The 18,860-nt window shown below is 51.0% G+C and overlaps 1 protein-coding gene across 1 annotated transcript in view; it reads left to right on the forward strand.

The window, feature by feature from the left end:
- Positions 1-248: 248 nt before the first annotated feature.
- Positions 249-18,860, forward strand: part of DPF3 (double PHD fingers 3) — a 174,552-nt gene continuing 155,940 nt past the window's right edge. The window contains 1 exon segment of the mRNA XM_047079406.1: positions 249-532. Within this exon segment, the coding sequence (XP_046935362.1) occupies positions 291-532 (242 nt within the window). The 5' untranslated portion in view covers positions 249-290.

The raw sequence follows: 18,860 nt of genomic DNA on the forward strand, positions 1-18,860 counted from the left end.
CCGGCAGCTTCTGCTCCTTGGCTCAGAGAGTTCTGGCTCCACCTCTGTTTCAGGAGTGGCAGGTCCTCTCCCTCTTCAGTGATGGCCTGTGGAGATGGCCTTCGTCAGTGCGGCCCCACGCCAGTCTGGGGCTGCACCTTGAATTTGGAAGCATGAGTGTGTGTGTGTGTGTGTGTGTGTGTGTGTGTGTGTGTGTGTGTGCTTCTCCAGGGCTGGCCGGCGCTCTCAGGAAACCGAGGCTCTGGGCAGAAAGTGACCGTCTTTGTTAATTTTCCTCAGTTGCTGGCTTGATGGCTCCTCACACGCGGCAGAGATGGAGCACGTAGTTCTTGAATAAACCACAGAAGCATCTAGTTATGGTAGAGAGAGGGGGATCTCAGATATTCTCGTTATATTTTTGGTCCCTGTCTTTTCCAGGACACCACCCGGGACTCTGTGTGTCTTACACCCACGTCCCTGGATACTCGTTTTGTTGCCGTGGTGGAAAAGAATCTCTGTTAATGGAAGACTCACTGGGTGGACTGAGACCCAGGTACCTCTGAGGGCGGCCTGTGGGTCACAGCCTATAGTCTCGGCACCTGCTCCCGCCCTTCACTTCCTTTACTCTCTGCCTCCTTAGTGAAAAAAAAAAAAAAACCAACCAAAAACACAACAAAAAACCTCCCAACCCCTGCCCCCAGTACTCTACCAATTCCAGTGAAAGAAGGCCTTGTGCTTAAATAATCACGTGGAAAGAAAAAAAAAAAATCCCACCCTCATATAAATGTGAAAGGGTACTGGCTCCGGACGGCTTTCAGTCTTTATTTAAATTAGGGATTTTGGTGGATTGTTGTTGTTTTGTTGTTGTTTTTGTGGGATGGTATCCAGTATCCCAATGTTCATGTAATGCCTTGACTTCACTATCGCTTCTCCTAGGATAATTATAGGTTGGCATAATGTGCCTATTGTTCTGTTCCACAAAGCAGCACTGTCATCCAATGATGGGATGGGGGGGGGTGGGAAGGGGGTGCAGTGTGGATCTGGAAGGAGGATCTTTGTGTTTGTGTGAGTGTGTATGTCCTGGACAGCCATGCTGCATCTTCAAGTGTTTCTCTTGTTCCTTCTTTGGATCCGTCCCCACCTAGGCGCTTTTGCCCTAGTTTTTTGTCCCTCGTGTTCCTGGTTTTGGCTTCTCGGCACACTTCCCTCCTGGGGTTATCACCCGGTGCTGGGCACAGGCTGAGGACTTCAACCTGGGCTAAGGTATTGAAGAAAGTGTTTGAAATTCTTGCAGGGAAGTTACTTGCCCGAATAGGACAGGCTCAAGGGCCTCTGGTATTGCAGATGACCCCAGATGTCATTCAGGCCAGCCCTCTTCACGGGACATGTTTGTGTTTTTCTCATTTGAGTTGTTCAGGACCTTTTGCACTACAAACTCATGATGCTTTTTGGGATATATCGGATAACGTAGATAGTCATTCATGCATCGAACAAAAGCTCATCAAGTGCTCGCCATGAGTCCGGGTCCCGGACTGGATGGTGGGTATATGGTGACGAGAGAAAAAGGGCACCAGCCCAGTGCTCATGGCACTTCCACTCCAGGTGCCCAGGGAGGCAGGTAAAAGAACGGCAGGTGTTGTTAAGGAACCCAGAGCTGGAGGATATGCTGGGCTTATCTCTTATAAACAGAATTTAGAACTAGAAGTTCATGACCCATGTGGCAGCCTTTGCCAGGTGATACCTTTTTTTTTTTTTTTTAATGAGATGTCTCAGACTGAGGTCTCCCCTAGAGACTTATACGGCAGTACCTATTACATTTCTCTCCTTCTCTCCCCATTCCCCCTCTTGCCAGACCTTCTGCTCTGGAGCTAGTAGCTCTGTGTAGAAATGTTTTTGACTCCAGCCATAAGCAGTTCTTTGACCAAGCACCGTTGGCATCCAATTGGGAACTGCCTATGTTACCATGAGCCTTGGAAGCCATGGCCTTCATCACTCACCCTGAAAGAGGCAAAGGCAGACATTTTTGAGGCCAGGGGACACAAGGGCCACTGGGCTGAGGTTCTGTGACCACAAGCTTAGAAGGAGAGAATTTTTCTATCCTTGGAAGGGAATTGCTCAGTTTTGCTACCTGGAAAGGCAAATGTTTTATACTAAAAATGAAAAGAAATTTTTTTAACCGTTTTTTTTTTTTTTGAGAGAGGCAGAGTGTGAGCAGAAGAGCAGCAGAGAGAGAGGGAGACACAGAATCTGAAGTAGGCTCCAGGCTCTGAGCTGTCAGCACAGAGCCGGACGTGGGGCTTGAACTCATGAACTGTGAGATCATGACCTGAGTCGAAGTCGGACGCTTAACTGACTGAGCCACCCACGTGCCTCTAAAAATGGATATTCTTGATCTAACACTCAAATTATTTTATCCTTATTTTATCTGGTGACTTTACTGCATGGGGTGGGTGGAAAGGTGGGCAGTGGGCAGGGACCCTGAACCTCCACGGGGCTGATGATGGCAGGATGTGGACGTGGGAGCACCGAGGTCCTGAAGGATAATGTGACAGCTGTCCCTGACTACGGTATCAAACTGAGACAGGTCAGGAGATGAGAAATGGAAGATCTGGCCATTTGTGGTCTTTGGAGAAATCACCTCGGAGGAATAGCACTCACATGAGCCCAGAGAAAAGGAGGGTTTGTAACCTTGCTCCTCACCAGTTATATCCGAGAATACATTCTTCAAAATAAACAAATGCATCCCCTTTGTATATATTTTAACAGAATCCAAATTCTTTCCTCCTGGTAAGATAAAAAATAAACACCCAGGGCTGAAGATACATGTATTCGGGGACAATCAGAAATGTGGAGGCATGTGGGTGGTTCAGTTGGTTAGGCGTCCGACTCTTGATTTCAGCTCAGGGCATGGTCTCGTGGTTTCGTGAGATCGAGCCCCACCTAGGGCTCCCTGCTGACAGCGTGGAGCCTGCTTCTGATTCTCTCTCTCCGACCCTCCCCCACTTATGCGCTCTCTCTCCTTCCCTCCCTCCCTCTCTCAAAATAAATAAACTTTAAAAATTTTGAAAAAAAGTGGGTCTCAGCCTTTACGCTGCTTGGGGGCATGTGACCTGACGTGTGGAACCTCAGCAGAGGTTCAGGGCTCAGCATCTTCACTTCCGCTCCCAGGAGCTGATTCTGAACGTGAATATCTACGTGCCTCTCCCAAAGCGTGGTGTCAGAACCCTGGGCAGCCCCTTGATGATTGGCTAATCCGGCAACCCAGAGCTCGCACAACCTTTGAGCTGTGAGGGGGTCTCACTTTGCAGATGAGGAAACTGAAGCCCAGAAAAGTCAGTGGTGGGCTTCAAGGCCAAAACTGCAGAGCCGGACGAGAACCCAGGACTCTCGACTCCAGATTGTATACAGTTTCCTATGTCTGTCCCCTCACGGGTCTTGTTGCCTCTCTCAAATATAAGCATGTTGAGGGGAGAGACCCTGTGTCAGTCTTCTGCAGTATCGTGTCTTTTGTGGTGTTCCAGGGGCTGATGGAACCCCTGGAGAGACCCCATCAGAGGGAACCCCAGCGAGAGACCATTTGTGTGCTGGTTCTCACATTTGTTGGTGCCTTCTTTTTAAAAAGAAATTTTTTTTAATGTTTATTTTTGAGCGAGAAGGAGACAGAATGTGAGCAGGGGAGAGGCAGGGAGAGAAAGAGGGAGATAGAGAATCCAAAGCAGACTCCAGGCTCTGAGCCGTCAGCACAGAGCCCGACACGGGGCTTGAACTCATGAACCGCGAGATCATGACCCGAGCTGAAGGCGGACGCTTAGTCGACTGAGCCACCCAGGCGCCCCTGTTGGTGCCTGCTTTGCTCCTCGGTGGGAGTCTGTTTTTCCATGGCTCGTCCCACGCTTGTGTTTCCTCAGCTCTGCGACTGAGTCACCTGGAAAGTGGATGCCAGGCAGGGAGGGTATCCACCGTGAAGGATTATTCCTGAGGAAGCTAGTACTTCTTACCCCCTCAGCAGCTACCCTTCTTTTATGGCCTTGGAGTATTTGTGCGTGCCGCTCTGTTTTCTCCCACTGTTCTATGCATTCATTTCCTGGCAGTACGGATAGATGAGATGCAGAACCCTCACATCGTGTGTTTCGTGCCTCACGCTTGGGGTGACATACCCAGCATGAACAGGCCTGGTCCAGGTGCCACTCAGCACGAGTGCTGCTTTCCTGATCTGACCCAGGAAAAGAGGGATTCTTACGCTCGGAACTCTGTGATGACTTCACAAAGACAATGAAAGGGGAATACGGTTCACAGTGGAGCGAACGCTGTCTAGTTTCTGAAGCAAGCAGTTGCCTGAACCGTGAGCACACCCCCCCCCCCCACAGTGACTAGTTCACAGCGTGGTTCTATGTGAATCACCAACTACCTCCCCGAAGTCGTGCCGACGCCTCCAGCCCGGTGGCTGAGGCTCTGAGCTCCACTGTTGCTGTCTTCCTATTGTTTTCTCAGTTCTTTGAGCCACCTGGTGGCCCTCCTTGGTCACCCTAGACCCCTCACATCCTTGTTTCAAGGCAAGAGCCTCGTGGATACATCTGTGGACACTGCCAATCATTACCCCAAGTCCAGGCACCAAAACACTGCCTGCATTCTTTGTAGTTCTTTCTGTTTCTGTGGCTGGTGTCCAGATCCAGGTAGATGCTGGGGACTGAAGGGGAGGGAGGCTACTTCCTCAGGCCAGGTTTTCTTCTGAGGCAGCTGCCTGTGAATGCAGGAATGGTTTGTCCTTGTGCTGCACTGTTGGTGGGAGTATGGGAACCATCTTGGCTTGGGAGGGAAGAGGGCAACTATGGGATGAATGCTACCCAGAGAGTCATCCCCCGTTATTCCAGAGACGAAAGCCACACGGAAGTAAGTCTGTGGCTATTTGCTTTCCTGTGTTATCAAATGGTCCCCGACTGCATTTCATTGTTTGTGTTGTGCCTATGTGTGTGCAGGCTCGACGTGCAAATGCATAACCACTTGGTGCCCGCCCATCCACTCATCCATCCACAGGTTTATGCATTGAATGATCAAACGGTCCATCTATCCATCCATCCATCCTTTCAGCCATCCATTTATAAGGGATGATAAATTGATATACTTAAAGGGACCAGGCAGGTAAAGTAAATGAGGAAAATGCACTTGATGGGAGACAATAGGGAATGGTGGGGACTGTGGTAAGCCACAGGGTACAGTTCGCTGAGATGCCATCTCCAACATTCCCTGACTGACCCCCACTCAGGTTGGATATGCGGCACCTGATGACCACGAACCCGTATTTATCTCAAAAGCATCCGGGTAGCATTTGAGAAACCCAGAGGTGTGTGTGTGTGCGGGGGGGCGGGGGGCAGCTCTTCTTCAGCCTTGTGGAGGATTTGTTGGTAAAATCAAACTCTGGAATGTGCATCAGTCAGGGCTTTTTCAGGTTGCAAATGGCAAGAAACCCAACCCACTCTGCTGGAGCACAGAGAGGAATGTATGGGCTCGTGTAACTGCAAGTTCAGGGAGTGCGTCTGCTTCACCTGGGACTGGGTCTGGGGGCTCAACAAGGTCATTTGAACTCCCGCCATCTCCCCCTTCCTCTCAGTTCTGCTCCCCCTCTACACTGGCCTCCTTTGCAGACAGGCCTGCTGCCTGGGTGTCTCCCAACAGCTTTCAGGTAAACATTTTTATCAGCTTTGCCACACTGGGAGAAAGAGAGCACCTCTTTGCCACAGAAACTCTAGGGTTGACCTGAATTGGCCTCACTCAGGCCTGGGGAGGTGGTTTCCTCCTGTGGCACAAGCCTGTCTCTAAAGTTGCAGGATGGAGTGGGACTGATTTTACTCAACTGGTGGTGGGGGAGAGGCGGCGGGGGAGAGGAAAATGGAGGTATTGTCACCGTAGTGACAGCTCGGCAGGCAGATAAACCTGTGACCTCCACAGGGGGATGGGCTGGTGTTCACAATCGCACTGGAAAGCAAGACCCAGGCCACTGAGCGTGACCGGGGCTGCCCCCCTGCCTTTCTGCCCTACCTCCCAGTTTGAGTAGCCGCGGCCCCTGACGTCTGACCAGCTTCCACTGTGCCCAGGATGAGGGGAGCACCGTGCTGGGTGGGCAGAGAGAGCCTTGCACTGCCTCCTACATACCCCTGAGATGCTTGGGGAGAAACAAGTTTCATGCTCAGTCCAGAACGGAGATGTTCAAAGATTTTGCTGTTTGGGGAGAGGACAGTAACCCAAGAGGGTTCTGAAGTGCCCAGAGCCCTGCGTGAACTTCCCGCCAGGTTGTGCCGCCGTAGGAGGAGTGGCCCGGATAAAGGGTTCCCTTTCAGCTTTGCCGACTTGGACTCAGAGCTCAGCTGCACGGATCCCATGACTTGGCCCAAGGTGGGAACTGAGGCCCCGGAAGAGCCGTACTTCCAGTTTGGAGCCTCTGACTTCCCACCCTGAAGGAGAGAAGCACTGGTCTTTATTGCTTGCAGCCGGCAGCCCCCTGGTGTGGCCTAGTGCGGACCCAGAGTTCTCCATTGGAACTTTGGTCCCAGAGAGTAAATCAGGCAGATCAGGTCTGACCTCAGTCACGTGTATTCCTTAGTGCCAGAAATACCAGCTCTCTTAGGATTGAGCAACCGTTTTTTCCTCACCATCAAGGATGATTTTTAACTGTTTCCTACCTTGGATTTTTGTTGTTGTTGAAAATATCTACCAGAGAGCAGAACGTTAAAAGGAAGATAGAAAAAGGGGCAAATGAAGGGCGTAAAAGGATGTATTTATAAAACCACTAGAAGCTGTCCGTAAGTACAGCTCATTTCCCTATAGGGAACGTAGAATCCCTGATGGCGGAGAGCATCCAAGAACCTTCACACCCTATCTCATTTGCTAGAACAACCCAGTGAGGTTGACAGGGAAGGGCCATTTTCTTTTCATGTATGTCTCCCAGATGTAGACACGGTCTTTGAGAGCGATTTTTCTGCCTCCTATCCATGTGCCATGCTTAGTCCTATCTCGTACATGCCTTCCTTGTCACTTCTTCACCTCACCGTACCCCCATGGGAAGATCTGCCCTCTCTGCTCCCTCCCTCTCTCTAATTCTCCTTACCTTCCAGATTCCACCTTTCTAAAACCTTCCAGAGTGATTCCCGACGCCACTGGCCTCTCAATTCTTTTTATCAGCAACAGTGCTTGTAGATTGCATTTATTACAGCGTACTTGAGTTAGGGCAGAAGACGCAAAAAACAGCCCTGCCCTCCAGAGGCCTACATTCTAGGAAAATGGGAAGGAGAAGACCCGGCTCACAGAGTTGTTGTCATGATTAAATGGATTATTATACATGCAATGCTTAGCATAGTGCCTGAGACACAGACAGTGCTCCATAAATCCAACATGCTCAGGGTTGTATGTGATATTTAATCCATGCAACTGTTGTGAGAGGCTGATTTTCCTGTGTCCTTTTGCAGATAAAGAAGGGGATGTTCAGATAGGTTATGCAATTTTCCCACAGTCACATAGCTAATTAGCAGGAGATCTGAGATCCAAATTCTAAAACTCTCTCTCTTTTTTTAACCTCACCTGAGATACTTCGGTGATAAAAGCAAATGACGCACAATGTTGTCCTAAGATAAAATCCTTGTTCCTTTGGTGACTGCCTCAGTTCGCCCATCTACGAAATGGGAAAGTAGAAAGGTTCGTGTTGGGAATTGTTGACTATAGCCCGTAGCCCAGAGTGATCACAATTCAGTTAAAAATAACCCATGGTTTGCAGGAGAAGCCAGGTAGGGGAATGGAGCCTGGGTTTGTGGAAGATTGCTTGGGTCTCATACCTGTCTTCTTTCTGCAGAAAGTAAACTGAGATCCCCATCTCTGGACCATGTCTGGCCTAGGAAATTCTGATCATAAATCCAGATCTTTGGGTATCTCTGTGGGGGCCGCTCAGGCCTCGGCACGAGAAGGTCGGTCTGCATTGGGCTGAGGTGGCCCCTCTGATTTCTGGGGCCCGGCAGGAATTTGCTACTATTTGCTGACTGACAAGTAGTTCATATCAAGCTGGTTTATTTAGTCATGGGCTACCAGAACTCGTGGACAGCTCGTTGGTGGCCATATGCGAAGCATTAACGGTGTGTCTGGCGTGGAGTGAAGGATTCTGGGTGAATTTTTTTCTTTATTCCTCATGACACAAGGACACTGCAAAGGTAGTATTTCAGTTGGGGAAATAGAAGTTCACACAGACATGTCTCTTAGGCACCATACACTTTGTGCTTAAATTAGATTTTTGCTGCCAAGTAGGATGTTTTCAGTATTCTTGAGCTCAGGGCAGAACCTTATTTCCTCCAATCCCTCACCGTTGCTGTAACAATTCTCGAGTGCATTTTTCAGCAGAACCCACCTTTGGTAGACAGAATAGGAACCCCCTCTAAGATGTCTGTGTCCTAATCCCTGGAATCTGTGAAAACATTACCTTACAAGGAAAGGGACTTCGCAGATATGATTAAATCAAGGACTTGGAGGTGGGGAGATTATTTTGGAGTGTATGGATGAGCCCAATATAATCACAGGGGGCCTTATACGAGGGAGTCTGGAAGGTCAGAGTCAGAGGCAGCCATACGACAATGGACGCAGAAGTCTAAGTGACACGGTGGAGGTGAGGGAATTCCACAAAGCAAGGAATGTATGCAGCCTCTAGAAGCTGGAAAAGACGAGGAAACCCATTCTCCCCCAGAGCTTCCGGAAGGAAAGCATCCCCGCCAACACCTTGATTTTAACCCTCTGCAACTCATTTTGGGTTTCTGACCTCCAGAACTATAAGATAGTAAGTTTGTGTTGTTTTAAACCATCAGGTTTGTGGTAATTTGTTAACAGCAGCAATACGAGACCAACACAACCGCCTTTCCACATGTCCTGTTGGAATATTCTAAAGTTCCAGCTAAGACTCCTCTTCCTTCGTGACCCGGTGCCCTTTAAACAAAGGGGGCAGGTGCCCTCTACCCACTCCCGGGCAGATCTCTGCTGGAGTTAGGTTTCTGCGGGTGGGGGTGGTTTTGTACTGAATCATCAACACACTCATGATTGTGCTTCTGACCACCGACCCTGCTGGCTAGACAGCTGACTGGTGGTGGTGGTGGGGCAATCTGAGCCGATGGCATTGAGCTGTTTTAGTTTTTGATACACTCTGCTCTGTCTCTGTGGACAGAGAAGCCCGTGGAACAGACGATACTATCTGGGAGTTAACTCGGGAGCCGTGTTTTCCCACCACTGATGGTAGCAGCCAGTGGAAGGTGGGAGCCCATGTCAGAGTAACAACAGCTACTGTTGACTGATCACTCACAGTGAGGTTATATCATCGGTTCTCAGTGATCCGAGGAGGAGGGTCCTATAATCACCCCCGCTTTGCAGATGAGGGAAGTGAACCTCAGAGAGGTCCACAGATGGCACAGCAAGTGAACGAGGGGCCAGGATTCAAACCCAGCACCCTTGCCGCTCCCTTAAATGGTGTGCTGCCTCTCACGTGTGCGCTACGGCCCGGATGAGGCGCTTTTTAAACGTCTGCTGGCTAAGTGAACGAATGACTGTCGCTCAGGCCAGGGGCACCTTTATGAACCCCACCCAGAGGCAGCAGGGTAGACAGAGGGGCTACCAGAAAACCCAGCTGGACAGCAAGGAATTCACTCCTGCAGGTACAAAGATAGCGTGGAGCTGGCTATCTCACTTAGCATCTCCCATCTGGACTTGTGGGGAGGCCCAGCTAAATTCTTGTTGAATTTGGCGGTGCCTTCTGTCCAGCGGAGCCCCAGGCGCCGAGCAGGAGGTAGGGACGGTGATCTCTGGAGATCTCCCTTTCCCCTGGGGCTTCCCACCCCCCACCTTTGGGTGCTCCACATGGCCCAGCTGGTGATCCAGGGTGGGCGATGGGTGCAGGCTTGGTAATTTCCTTTCTTCCCTCCCTGAACACGGATGAGAGAGAAGGGGAGGAGGGGCGTGGTGATAGACATACACTTAGTGTGAAGCGGCAGGGGTCCCCTATGGCCTTTGCCTGTCTAGAAATTACCAGTGTCCCTAATATATGGCAGCTTGTGCAGATGCTTCTTCCCTTTTGCTTTCTTTTGTGTCTTGCTTTTGTGAGAGAGGCGAGAATTTACCACTGATGAGCCTCATGCTATGTAATGAATAGAAGGCTAGTGACCCCAGCTGTCTCCCCCTCCCACCATCCCCAGGAACGTCTTGTCAGCCTTGGCGGTCTTTGCCTGGCCGGTTCCTACGGGCTGCTGCAGCTTTGTTAAATTGCCCCACGGCTCTTGTCTGACACTTTTGGTTTCCTTCTTCTTCAGATCCCTCTCAAGTTATTACTTCATTTGTAGCGGTGGTCAGAGCAAGGAAATTCTATTGATTTTCCTTCTTTTGTTCTCAGTTTCTCCATATATTAATTGGGTCTAATCATGTTCGCCAACCTCCTATCTTTAGGGGAGATTCAGTTTTTGGTGTTTAAGGGGAGGGATAGACAGTGTTTTTGCCTGGAGCGAGAGTACTCAGATTCCAGGACTGCACAGATTTTAGGACGGAACTCAGTTTTGTATTTCAGCAGTATTTTGTTTTCGTCTTTGTTTTATTTTAAAGGTCACTGTCTGTTCTGGGTGTTTCCCGGTCCATGCAACGCCGTAAGAAGCCATTCACCTAGAGGTGTCACATCAGTGATTTAAGATTTGGAGGGGCTGGGGGAGAGGAGGTTCAGGACAGCTCTGGAGATTTGGGCCCCATCTCATGCTGGGGCACTGGAAGCGGCCTCTGCTAATTGGACCTTGTCCTGTCAGGACACATCAGACAGGGCCACTGCGACACCCGAGCTTGGTGGGGGTGGGATGGTCTGCAGTAGCAGGTGTCACTGCTGCCGGGTCCTGGGAGTGCTTTGTTACTCTGGGGAGCGCGAGCCGGCCAGCAGTCACGTGGGCTGAGGTCAGGGGGCTGTGCAGAGCCGGGTTCTCCAGGAGCCCAGGAGGGCCAGTACTGAAGTGAAGGCTGTTTGGGGCTGGGTGGTGCCAGAGCTGGTGTGTGTGTGTGTGTGTGTGTGTGTGTGTGTGTGTGTCCTCATGAGTGACGATGTTTGCCTTCAAGAATACTCCTAACATTAAAAAAAAAAAAAAAATACTCCTAACACGAGAAATTTGGTTTTTTTTTTCTTTTTCTATCGCCTTCCAAAAAAAAGACAAAACAAAACCCCTTAGTCCTTGAATTGTGTTAAGGGGAGCATAAATTTTGGCTGTAGGGAGCACTCGAGGAAGCGCAGCTCAGCTCCAGGTCCTGAAGCAGGAAGGCTTCCTCCCTTTTTGTCGCTGCCTGGTCCCTCTGCCCTGCCCTTCAGAGTTTCCTTGTGACTGTCCCGGGCTAGGGCCTGCGGGCGTGTTTTGTTGACATGCTGGTGTGCGCCCAAGGACAAGCGCATGGCTCCCTGCTGGCTGTGCAGGAAGGAGCAGTGGGGGCATGTTCCAGGCCCCTGGGCCTGGCGGTGACTGCTGTGGCCAAGTGACGCCGTGTGCCCCTGGGACGGAGTGACTGTAGGCGGCACGGGGCCCTCCACACTCTTTTTCCTACCTCACACCCCATCCGCATGACCCTCTTCCGGTCACGGCTGGCCCGTGTCTCTGAGCTGCCTGCCTAGGTTTGAGCACGTGGCCCTCCTACAGAAGGAAGGGATTGGCCGTCGGGCAGTGTGGACCGGTGGGAGAAGAAGTCTGTGGATTTGGGCCGAGCTGTGCTCTAATCCCAGCTCTGCCGCCGAGCAGTTCTGTGGCGTTGGTTAAACTCCCTGTCCTCTCTGAGCCTTAGTTTCCTCATCTGTTAATGTAAACTGCGAGTACGGTACCCGCCACAGGGCAGTTGCTTGACAAATTGTACGACGATTATCGAAGCCGTGAGGTCGGCTTTGTTTGCGCTAACAGCACACCGCCTGTGAAGTCCTCCCAACACCCCTGCACAGGACAAGCCTGATCCTAGCAAAGGGGGCCCCCCCGCCTTGGACCTGATGACCTCTGCTATCATTCTAGTCACGGGTGGACAGCTTCTTGTGTACTTGTAGGGCTTCCCTGGTGCTCCCCTCTTTCCCCGGTTAGCAAAGGGGCTAGTGGAGCCCAGGGAAAGAGTGCAGGCTGCCAGGGCAGTCCTTCAAGCCAGCAAATCAACATTTATTTATAGGTCTTGGAGGGAGACAACAGTGCAGGCAGTGGAGAAGGGCCTGACCGAGGCAGCTGCAGGGGGCAGGGGGCAGGGGGCAATGACAGTGGTGGGGGGGCCGGAGGAGGCAGAGAGGCCAGGTGGCATTTGTGTGGTGGAGAGCCAGAGTTCCGGCAGAAAGTGGAAGATTCCAACAGAGGAAACTGAGGTGTGTGTAATAAGATGGCTATTTATAAAAGTGTGGGCAGGGGAATGTACGAGGTAAGATAGCGCAGTACCCTGGGGGCTAGGTCAAGGGGAGAGGGGAGCCGTATGGAGAGGGCTTCCTGACGGGAGCTGTGACCTTCAGTAGACCCGGCGAGGGAAGCGGCTGGGGGAGTAAATGCCCCATCTTGTTCTCTTCCCTCCCTCTGACCTGCTGCTGGCATTCACCGTTGACCCAGGCTGCAGAAGCAGAGGGAAGATGGCAAGCGGCTGACCCTGTGGGACATGCTCCTGGGGGCACAGAGCTGGGAGAAGAGTGGTGCAGAGAGAGAGCCTGGAAGGGCCAGCGGAAGAGAATTGGCACAGAGAAGCAAGGGCTAGGGGAGAAGGAAGGCGGGGGATATTTAGGGGTACATGGGTGAAGAGAGTTGAGTTACCCAGGGGACCCAGCCGGAGGCTCTGTGGCAGAATGATTAATATCACGGCCTTGAGGAGGCAGACAGAATGGGGACTGATTTTACCCCACTTCTGTGTGGTCTTGGGCCGGCTGTTTCACCTCTCTAGGCCTGTTTCCTCATCTGTGACGTGGGAATGATAAAGATACTATTTTCTACCTTGTAGTGGGGTGCCACGAAATACTAAAATACGCTGCAGGATGCCTGGGACACTGGAACTGGGTAAGTGGAGATAGGGCAGATAGAGGGCTTTGACAGAGGTCCAGGTGAGCAGGCCACGAGTATTGTGTAAGGCCCAGTGGGGATATTATGTATCCGACGACTGTATGTCAGGTACCCCTAGTCACTGGGAATGCAGAGGTGAACAAACTAGACCAGTCTGTCTCCCAGGGAGCTTCTGTATCTAGTGTGGAGAGACAGGTAGTAAGTAAAGATTAATAAAATGAGTTTTGGGGTTGGCAAAGTGCTAAAAAGACCAGAAGCCAGGGGGTTGGGGGGGTAGGTAAAGAAAGAGCAGAAGGAGTTTGGGGAAGACCTCAAGGAGGCAGGGGAGTGCAGAGCTCACAGAGAAGAAGCAGTGCTCTGTAGAGATGAGGGGAATGTTCCTGGACAGGGCCCTGCGGGTGCCAAGGCCCTGAGGCTGGTGTTTCTGGGGCAGAGAGGTGGCTTGGGGTAATAGCAGCCGCCCCTACGTGGACATGAGGACTAAGCGGAAAGTTCTTAGCCCGTGACTGGCACCTAGCTATGCATGCTCAGGGACCCCGAGTTGTTGGCTGGTATTATTATTACTTTAACAAAAATTATTCTTTGAGGGGCAGCTGGGTGGCTCAGTTGGTTAAGCGTCCGACTTCCGCTCAGGTCACGATCTTGCGGTTCGTGAGTTCGAGCCCCGCGACGGGCTCTGTGCTGATACCTCAGAGCCTGGAACCTACTTCGGATTCTGTGTCTCCCTCTCTCTGCCCCTCCCCTGCTCACACTCTGTCTCTTTCCCTCTCTCTCAAAAGTAAATAGACATTAAAAAAAATTCTTCTTTTAGAACAGCGTGGCATAAATAAGTGGGTAGGTGTGGTATAAGATGTTCCAGGGGATCAGCAGACATTTACTGCCAAGGTGGTGCCGACTGTAGTGTTGAAGAGTCCAGGCTCTGAGATGAGAACGCCTGGTTCAACTCCCGACTTGACTGCTCCCCACGTGGCCCTGGGCCTCCGACTGGAGCTGAGTGTCCTCCTCTCTGTCAGGGGGGAACAGTAACAGCGTCTCTCTCATGGGGTTGCTGCAAAGATGAAGTGCATTATTCTTTCTAAGGCACTTAAAAGGGAGCCTGGCCCACAGCAGAGGCTAGCTGGTCGTACTGTCATTGCTGAGGCTCAGGGGTAGCCCCGGTGCCAGAACCGGGAGCCGAGGGCTCTGTCTGCAAGGAGCTCACGGTTGGGTCCGAGACATGTGTTCAAAGAGATCCCGACCACCGAGGGCGGCACATGATGGTTATTGAGTAAGCGGCCCGACCGTTATTGGCCCTCCTCAAGGGCTGGAGGAGGGAAGGGAAGGCTCTGAGGAGGGCTGTGGAGACAAGAAAATGAAATTAATGCTAACTAGATCTGATAGCATCAGGTGAAGACGAAAGCGATCATATCGGTGCTTCTGCCCTTCCCACGTAGCCTTTTATAGCCATGTGCACATCCCCAGGCCGGGCCCCCTTACCTCTCATATCTGTCAGTTAGGGAGAGCCCCCCAAGTCCCTCTGTCAGCTCCTAGGGGCTCTTAAATCTGCTGCAAGTGGTTGGCACTCTTCTACCCTCGGCTTCCTCTAGGCCAGAGAGAAAAGGAGAGGTTAGAGGTCAGAGCACAGGAGCTGGGGAGCTGGGAGGACGAGGTGGATGGCAGGGTGGATGGAATTAACCAGAACCCTGTGTGTCTGGCAACTGGCAGATTCTTGTGGTAAGATAAGTGGAACCCTCTGCAAGGTAATTATTAGAGAGCATAAATTCCCCAGATAACCTGTCCTCAGAAGAGATATTGATGGCTGTGGGGCATGTGCTGGAGGCTGCCCTCCCTCCACTGATATTGACTCCTGTCCCCCACCTCTTCCTTCCCCCTCCTTTTCCTTCTTTGTTGCCTTTCCTCTGATCAGCTGCCCGTCCGGCCTTCCTCCCCTGCAGGCCTTGGCCTACAGCTCAAGTTGGCTCTTCTGGACCCTTCTTTTCACTCACTTCTTGGCTCTCTAAATGATGGAGGTCCCAGAGCATAGCACGCCCCCCTGCACCGTTACAGTTCAGCAGGATTGGTGGGAGAGGCACAGAGGTGCAGCCCCTGTGGGGAAGAGTTTCAAAGAACGGAAGGAAGCCCCCAGCTTCTCCTGGGTCCAGGTCCTCAGAATGAGCGCTTACTGAGTGCTGTTGGGTCAGCGTCAGGCTCCGTGAAGGGCCAGGCCCGTACCTGGTCCCAGAGATGAAGAGGAGGAAGGTCAAGTGCTCAGCACAGCAGGCAGGTGGTAGGCACCTGTTGGCACCTCTCCCGCTCATCGCCCTTTCCAAAGCCCCCTCTTTGCCCCAAGCCTGTGGGCCTCCCAGGGAGCTCGCACTTTGGCTGACATTCTCTAAGTATTTGTTTAACAACCATAAAAAGAGGCAGAAGGCCTGATGGGGCACAGCTAGAGAAGGAGGGCAGGTCTCTCCTGTGTTGACCTGAGTTACTCAGTTCTGGCCCCAGACCTGTGCCCTAACTCTTGACCCAACTGGATGTGGCTTCTTAGAAGCCCATTTACTGCTTTCGCTGACCATGTTTGGGGTGGCGGGGCTCTTACCTCTCTCTGACCCCCAACAGCTTATCAGTAGAGTGACCTTATCATTTATCAGCCAAGCAAGGGCATTTTTGAGAGGCAAAGCAGGAGTTATTAATAATGATGCCTGCACCTTGATGTGAACTGGGACTGTTCCATGCAAAACGGGTGCTATTTATCAAAGTTCTCTGCCTGAGATAATGCTGATAAATATAAGCTTCTCTAGCTTCCATAATTCTGATGATGGTTTAATCCTGGTGATATTGGATCCTTGGGTGCTGTGTGGCTGCCTTGCCTCACCCGTTAATATGACTCTGTGCATATTTCCATCATTTGGAACACGTGAAGATAATTCTCTAGAGACATTTGACAGGTGGAGCCTGGGGCCCAGAGGGGTGGAGAGACTTGCTGAAGATCCACAGTGACCAAGTTCCGACTTCGACCTGGCACTGAGGTCTACCCTTGATTCCCACATGGGTCTCTCAGGGGCCAAGCCCCATCTCTCCACTCCAGGACACGGTAGCATGTCCTTACCCAAACAGCAAGGGCTGGGATGCATCTGTGAGCCTTATGCTGCCTCTTGGGTACATTCTGGAGAGGAGAGAGAGGATGAGGGAGGCAGGGGGGCACCAGGGGCAAAAGTCTGAACAAGACCCTCTCCTGTGCCTCGTGGTTCCTAATAATGTTACTTGGAATGAGAGGCCAAGGAGGGTTTAGGCACCATCCTGTTTGACAGGGAGCACCCCAGGGAGGGGACAATGCTCTCAATGTCCCCATTTTCACTCAACAGGAGGCAATGAGGCCTCTGCAACTGTAGGAAGCACGTTTCGCCCATTGGCCAACAGCATTTTCTAATAAAAAAGGGCTTTCGGGAGAGGCTAGAAAAAGAAGTAATTTCCAGTGATGAGTTTTGCATGCTGTAGTTAACAATAATTATTAAATAGGTAGGGTGAGCTAGTGCTTGTTTTCCTTATTGTTAACTGTATTTATGGGTTTTTATTAAGTTGTACCAAGCTGGGATAATTGGGAAATGGTCCACTTGAGCTGTGGGACTCTCGGCCTCCCGTTCTATTTTCTTTCCTTCCAAGGGCGGAGTCTTTTCATCATTTGAGACTTAGGTTGTAAACCAGGAGTTGGCAAACTTTTTTTTCTGTAAAGGTCCAGAAGGCTTCGCAGGCCACGCAGTCACTGTTGGAACTCCTCAGTGCTACCACTGCGGTGCGAAAGCAGCCCAGACCACATGTGAATGAATGCGCATGGCTGTCTTCCAATGAAACTTTATTTATAGGAATTTGTGGGGGCTACATTTGGCCCAGGGGCTGTCATTTGCAAGCCCCTGCTGTAAACAGTGGAGAATTCCTGGAACTCGGAGCCTGGACAGTGAGGATCTAATCTCAGCCCTGCCCCGGTGTGACTGGAGGAAATTACTTCACCTCTCTGGTTATTGGTTTTCCTTGCAGTACAACAAACGCATCACATTAGACAATCTTGAGCACTCCGGGATTCTTATGGTAATCTGGCATTTTCCTTTTTGTCCCTTCAGTCAATGTTCAGAGAGCCACAGGGCCTCTCAAAGCCCATTACCCCTTGTTCACCTTCGGGATGGATTTGGTTTCTAAACCACAAAATAACGTTTTGTATTTCTCTGATGGTATCTTTTCAGGCAGCTCCATAACCAACCTACTTCTTGAGTTACTAAGAGGTGGCTCTGTGACAGGCTCTGTGACTAACAGTGCTTCTGGAACTGTTTGGCAGTTTGGGAAACCGAGGCACAAAAAAAGAAAAATGGCTAAGGCTGCCTAGCAAATTTGGTGATGCTCTTAGAGAAACCTGGTGCCTCCAAAAAAGTAAGTGTTGTTTAGGCTATTCCAGTTCTGGAGGCTCAATCTTGGTGAAGGGGCAGCAGTTGCCATGAGAGGCTGCTGGGGTCGTGGCCAAGAACAGGGTTCTGGACTGAAATTGCCTGGGCTTAGGTCTTCGCAGCAGCCCCGAACACCCTTGGCAAATCACTGAAAACTCTCTGTGCCTCAGTTTCCTAATCTGTGAAATCAGGGGGAATAATCAGAGGGGGTTGTGTGGGGACGAAACGAGATCATCCGTCAGGTGCTTAGAACAGTACCTGGCACACATAGTAAATGCTCAATAAATGGCAGCCAGGCCACTGTTATTTTTGTTATCACCGTCTTGTCACCCTTCTATAAATATGTCGAGGATGTTTCTTCCTCATTTTGATATTCGACTCTTCTTCAACTTTTGGATTGGAGATGTGGGCTGATCTGTATGTCAAGTGACTCTCGGTGAGGTGGAAGGATTGGGGGAAGAAGACAGGGAAGGGGGGAAGGTGCGGGGAGGGAGGGAGGGAACTTGGAAATAGCTCCACGAGGAAAGGAGGGTCAGATTTTAAATACAGTCACATCCCCTTATATTGTTGGGCCGGGAAGAAAAATAGACTTCCCTTCAGCAGCACGGAGGTTCTGGTATCTTTTGTTCTTATCCCAGGACGTGGAGGTTATGAGGGCAGCTTTAGGTATTTCTAGGGTGACTCACCTTTTGGTTTTGGCTTTGTTAGTTTCCCAGAATATTTCAGTCTTCCCTACCAGAGGACTTAAATTTGGCAACATGACCAGCCTCTTGGTCAACCTGGCTTTGTTCTGTCCTTGTTAAAAGGTTTACAAGCGTGTGGCTCAAAAACCAGCAGGCCCGAGGCAGTTTTCTCAGAGGGCCACCAGGAGAAATTGGGGTGACTCTCAACCTTGTGGCAGGTTAAATGAGACTCAGTGCTTCTTTGTTTGGCTTGATGTCCCTTAGAAGGGCGGCCTGGAGATCATTTGGTCTGCAGGGCGTTTGCTTCTGCCGGCTGATTTTAACCAACTCTGACAGGAGGGCAGAGGCCCCCAAGCGAGGTCAGGACCACAAATCCCATCCCAGCAGGTGCATGATGGGGAGACAGCGCCCTCCGGATGACCTTCAAGTTCCCATTGATTTCCCGTCAAGCGATGCTTCCCCACCCCCCATCCTGCTCCTGTCCCTGCCACTACCCGTAGGCTCGGGGCTCTGGAAAGAGACATGGATCAGTTCTCTGGGAAAGAACATGCAGAGGAGGTTAATTTAGAGACACGTCCCTTCAGGAAACTGGAGTAGGTACTTTGGGGACCATCTTCTGGCACTGCTAGTTTACAGTGCCGGCATGAGGCCTGGAATGTTCTTTTTGGGCATGGACAAGAAGGACTGATGTCATGAAGGGCATCATTTAACCTCTTGGCCACACTTCTCTCCAGGTT

The sequence above is a fragment of the Lynx rufus genome, unplaced genomic scaffold, assembly GCF_022079265.1.
Source record: "Lynx rufus isolate CCGP_SWC_20201006 ecotype Redwood Valley unplaced genomic scaffold, mLynRuf1.p SCAF_17, whole genome shotgun sequence".
NCBI lineage: Eukaryota > Metazoa > Chordata > Mammalia > Carnivora > Felidae > Lynx > Lynx rufus.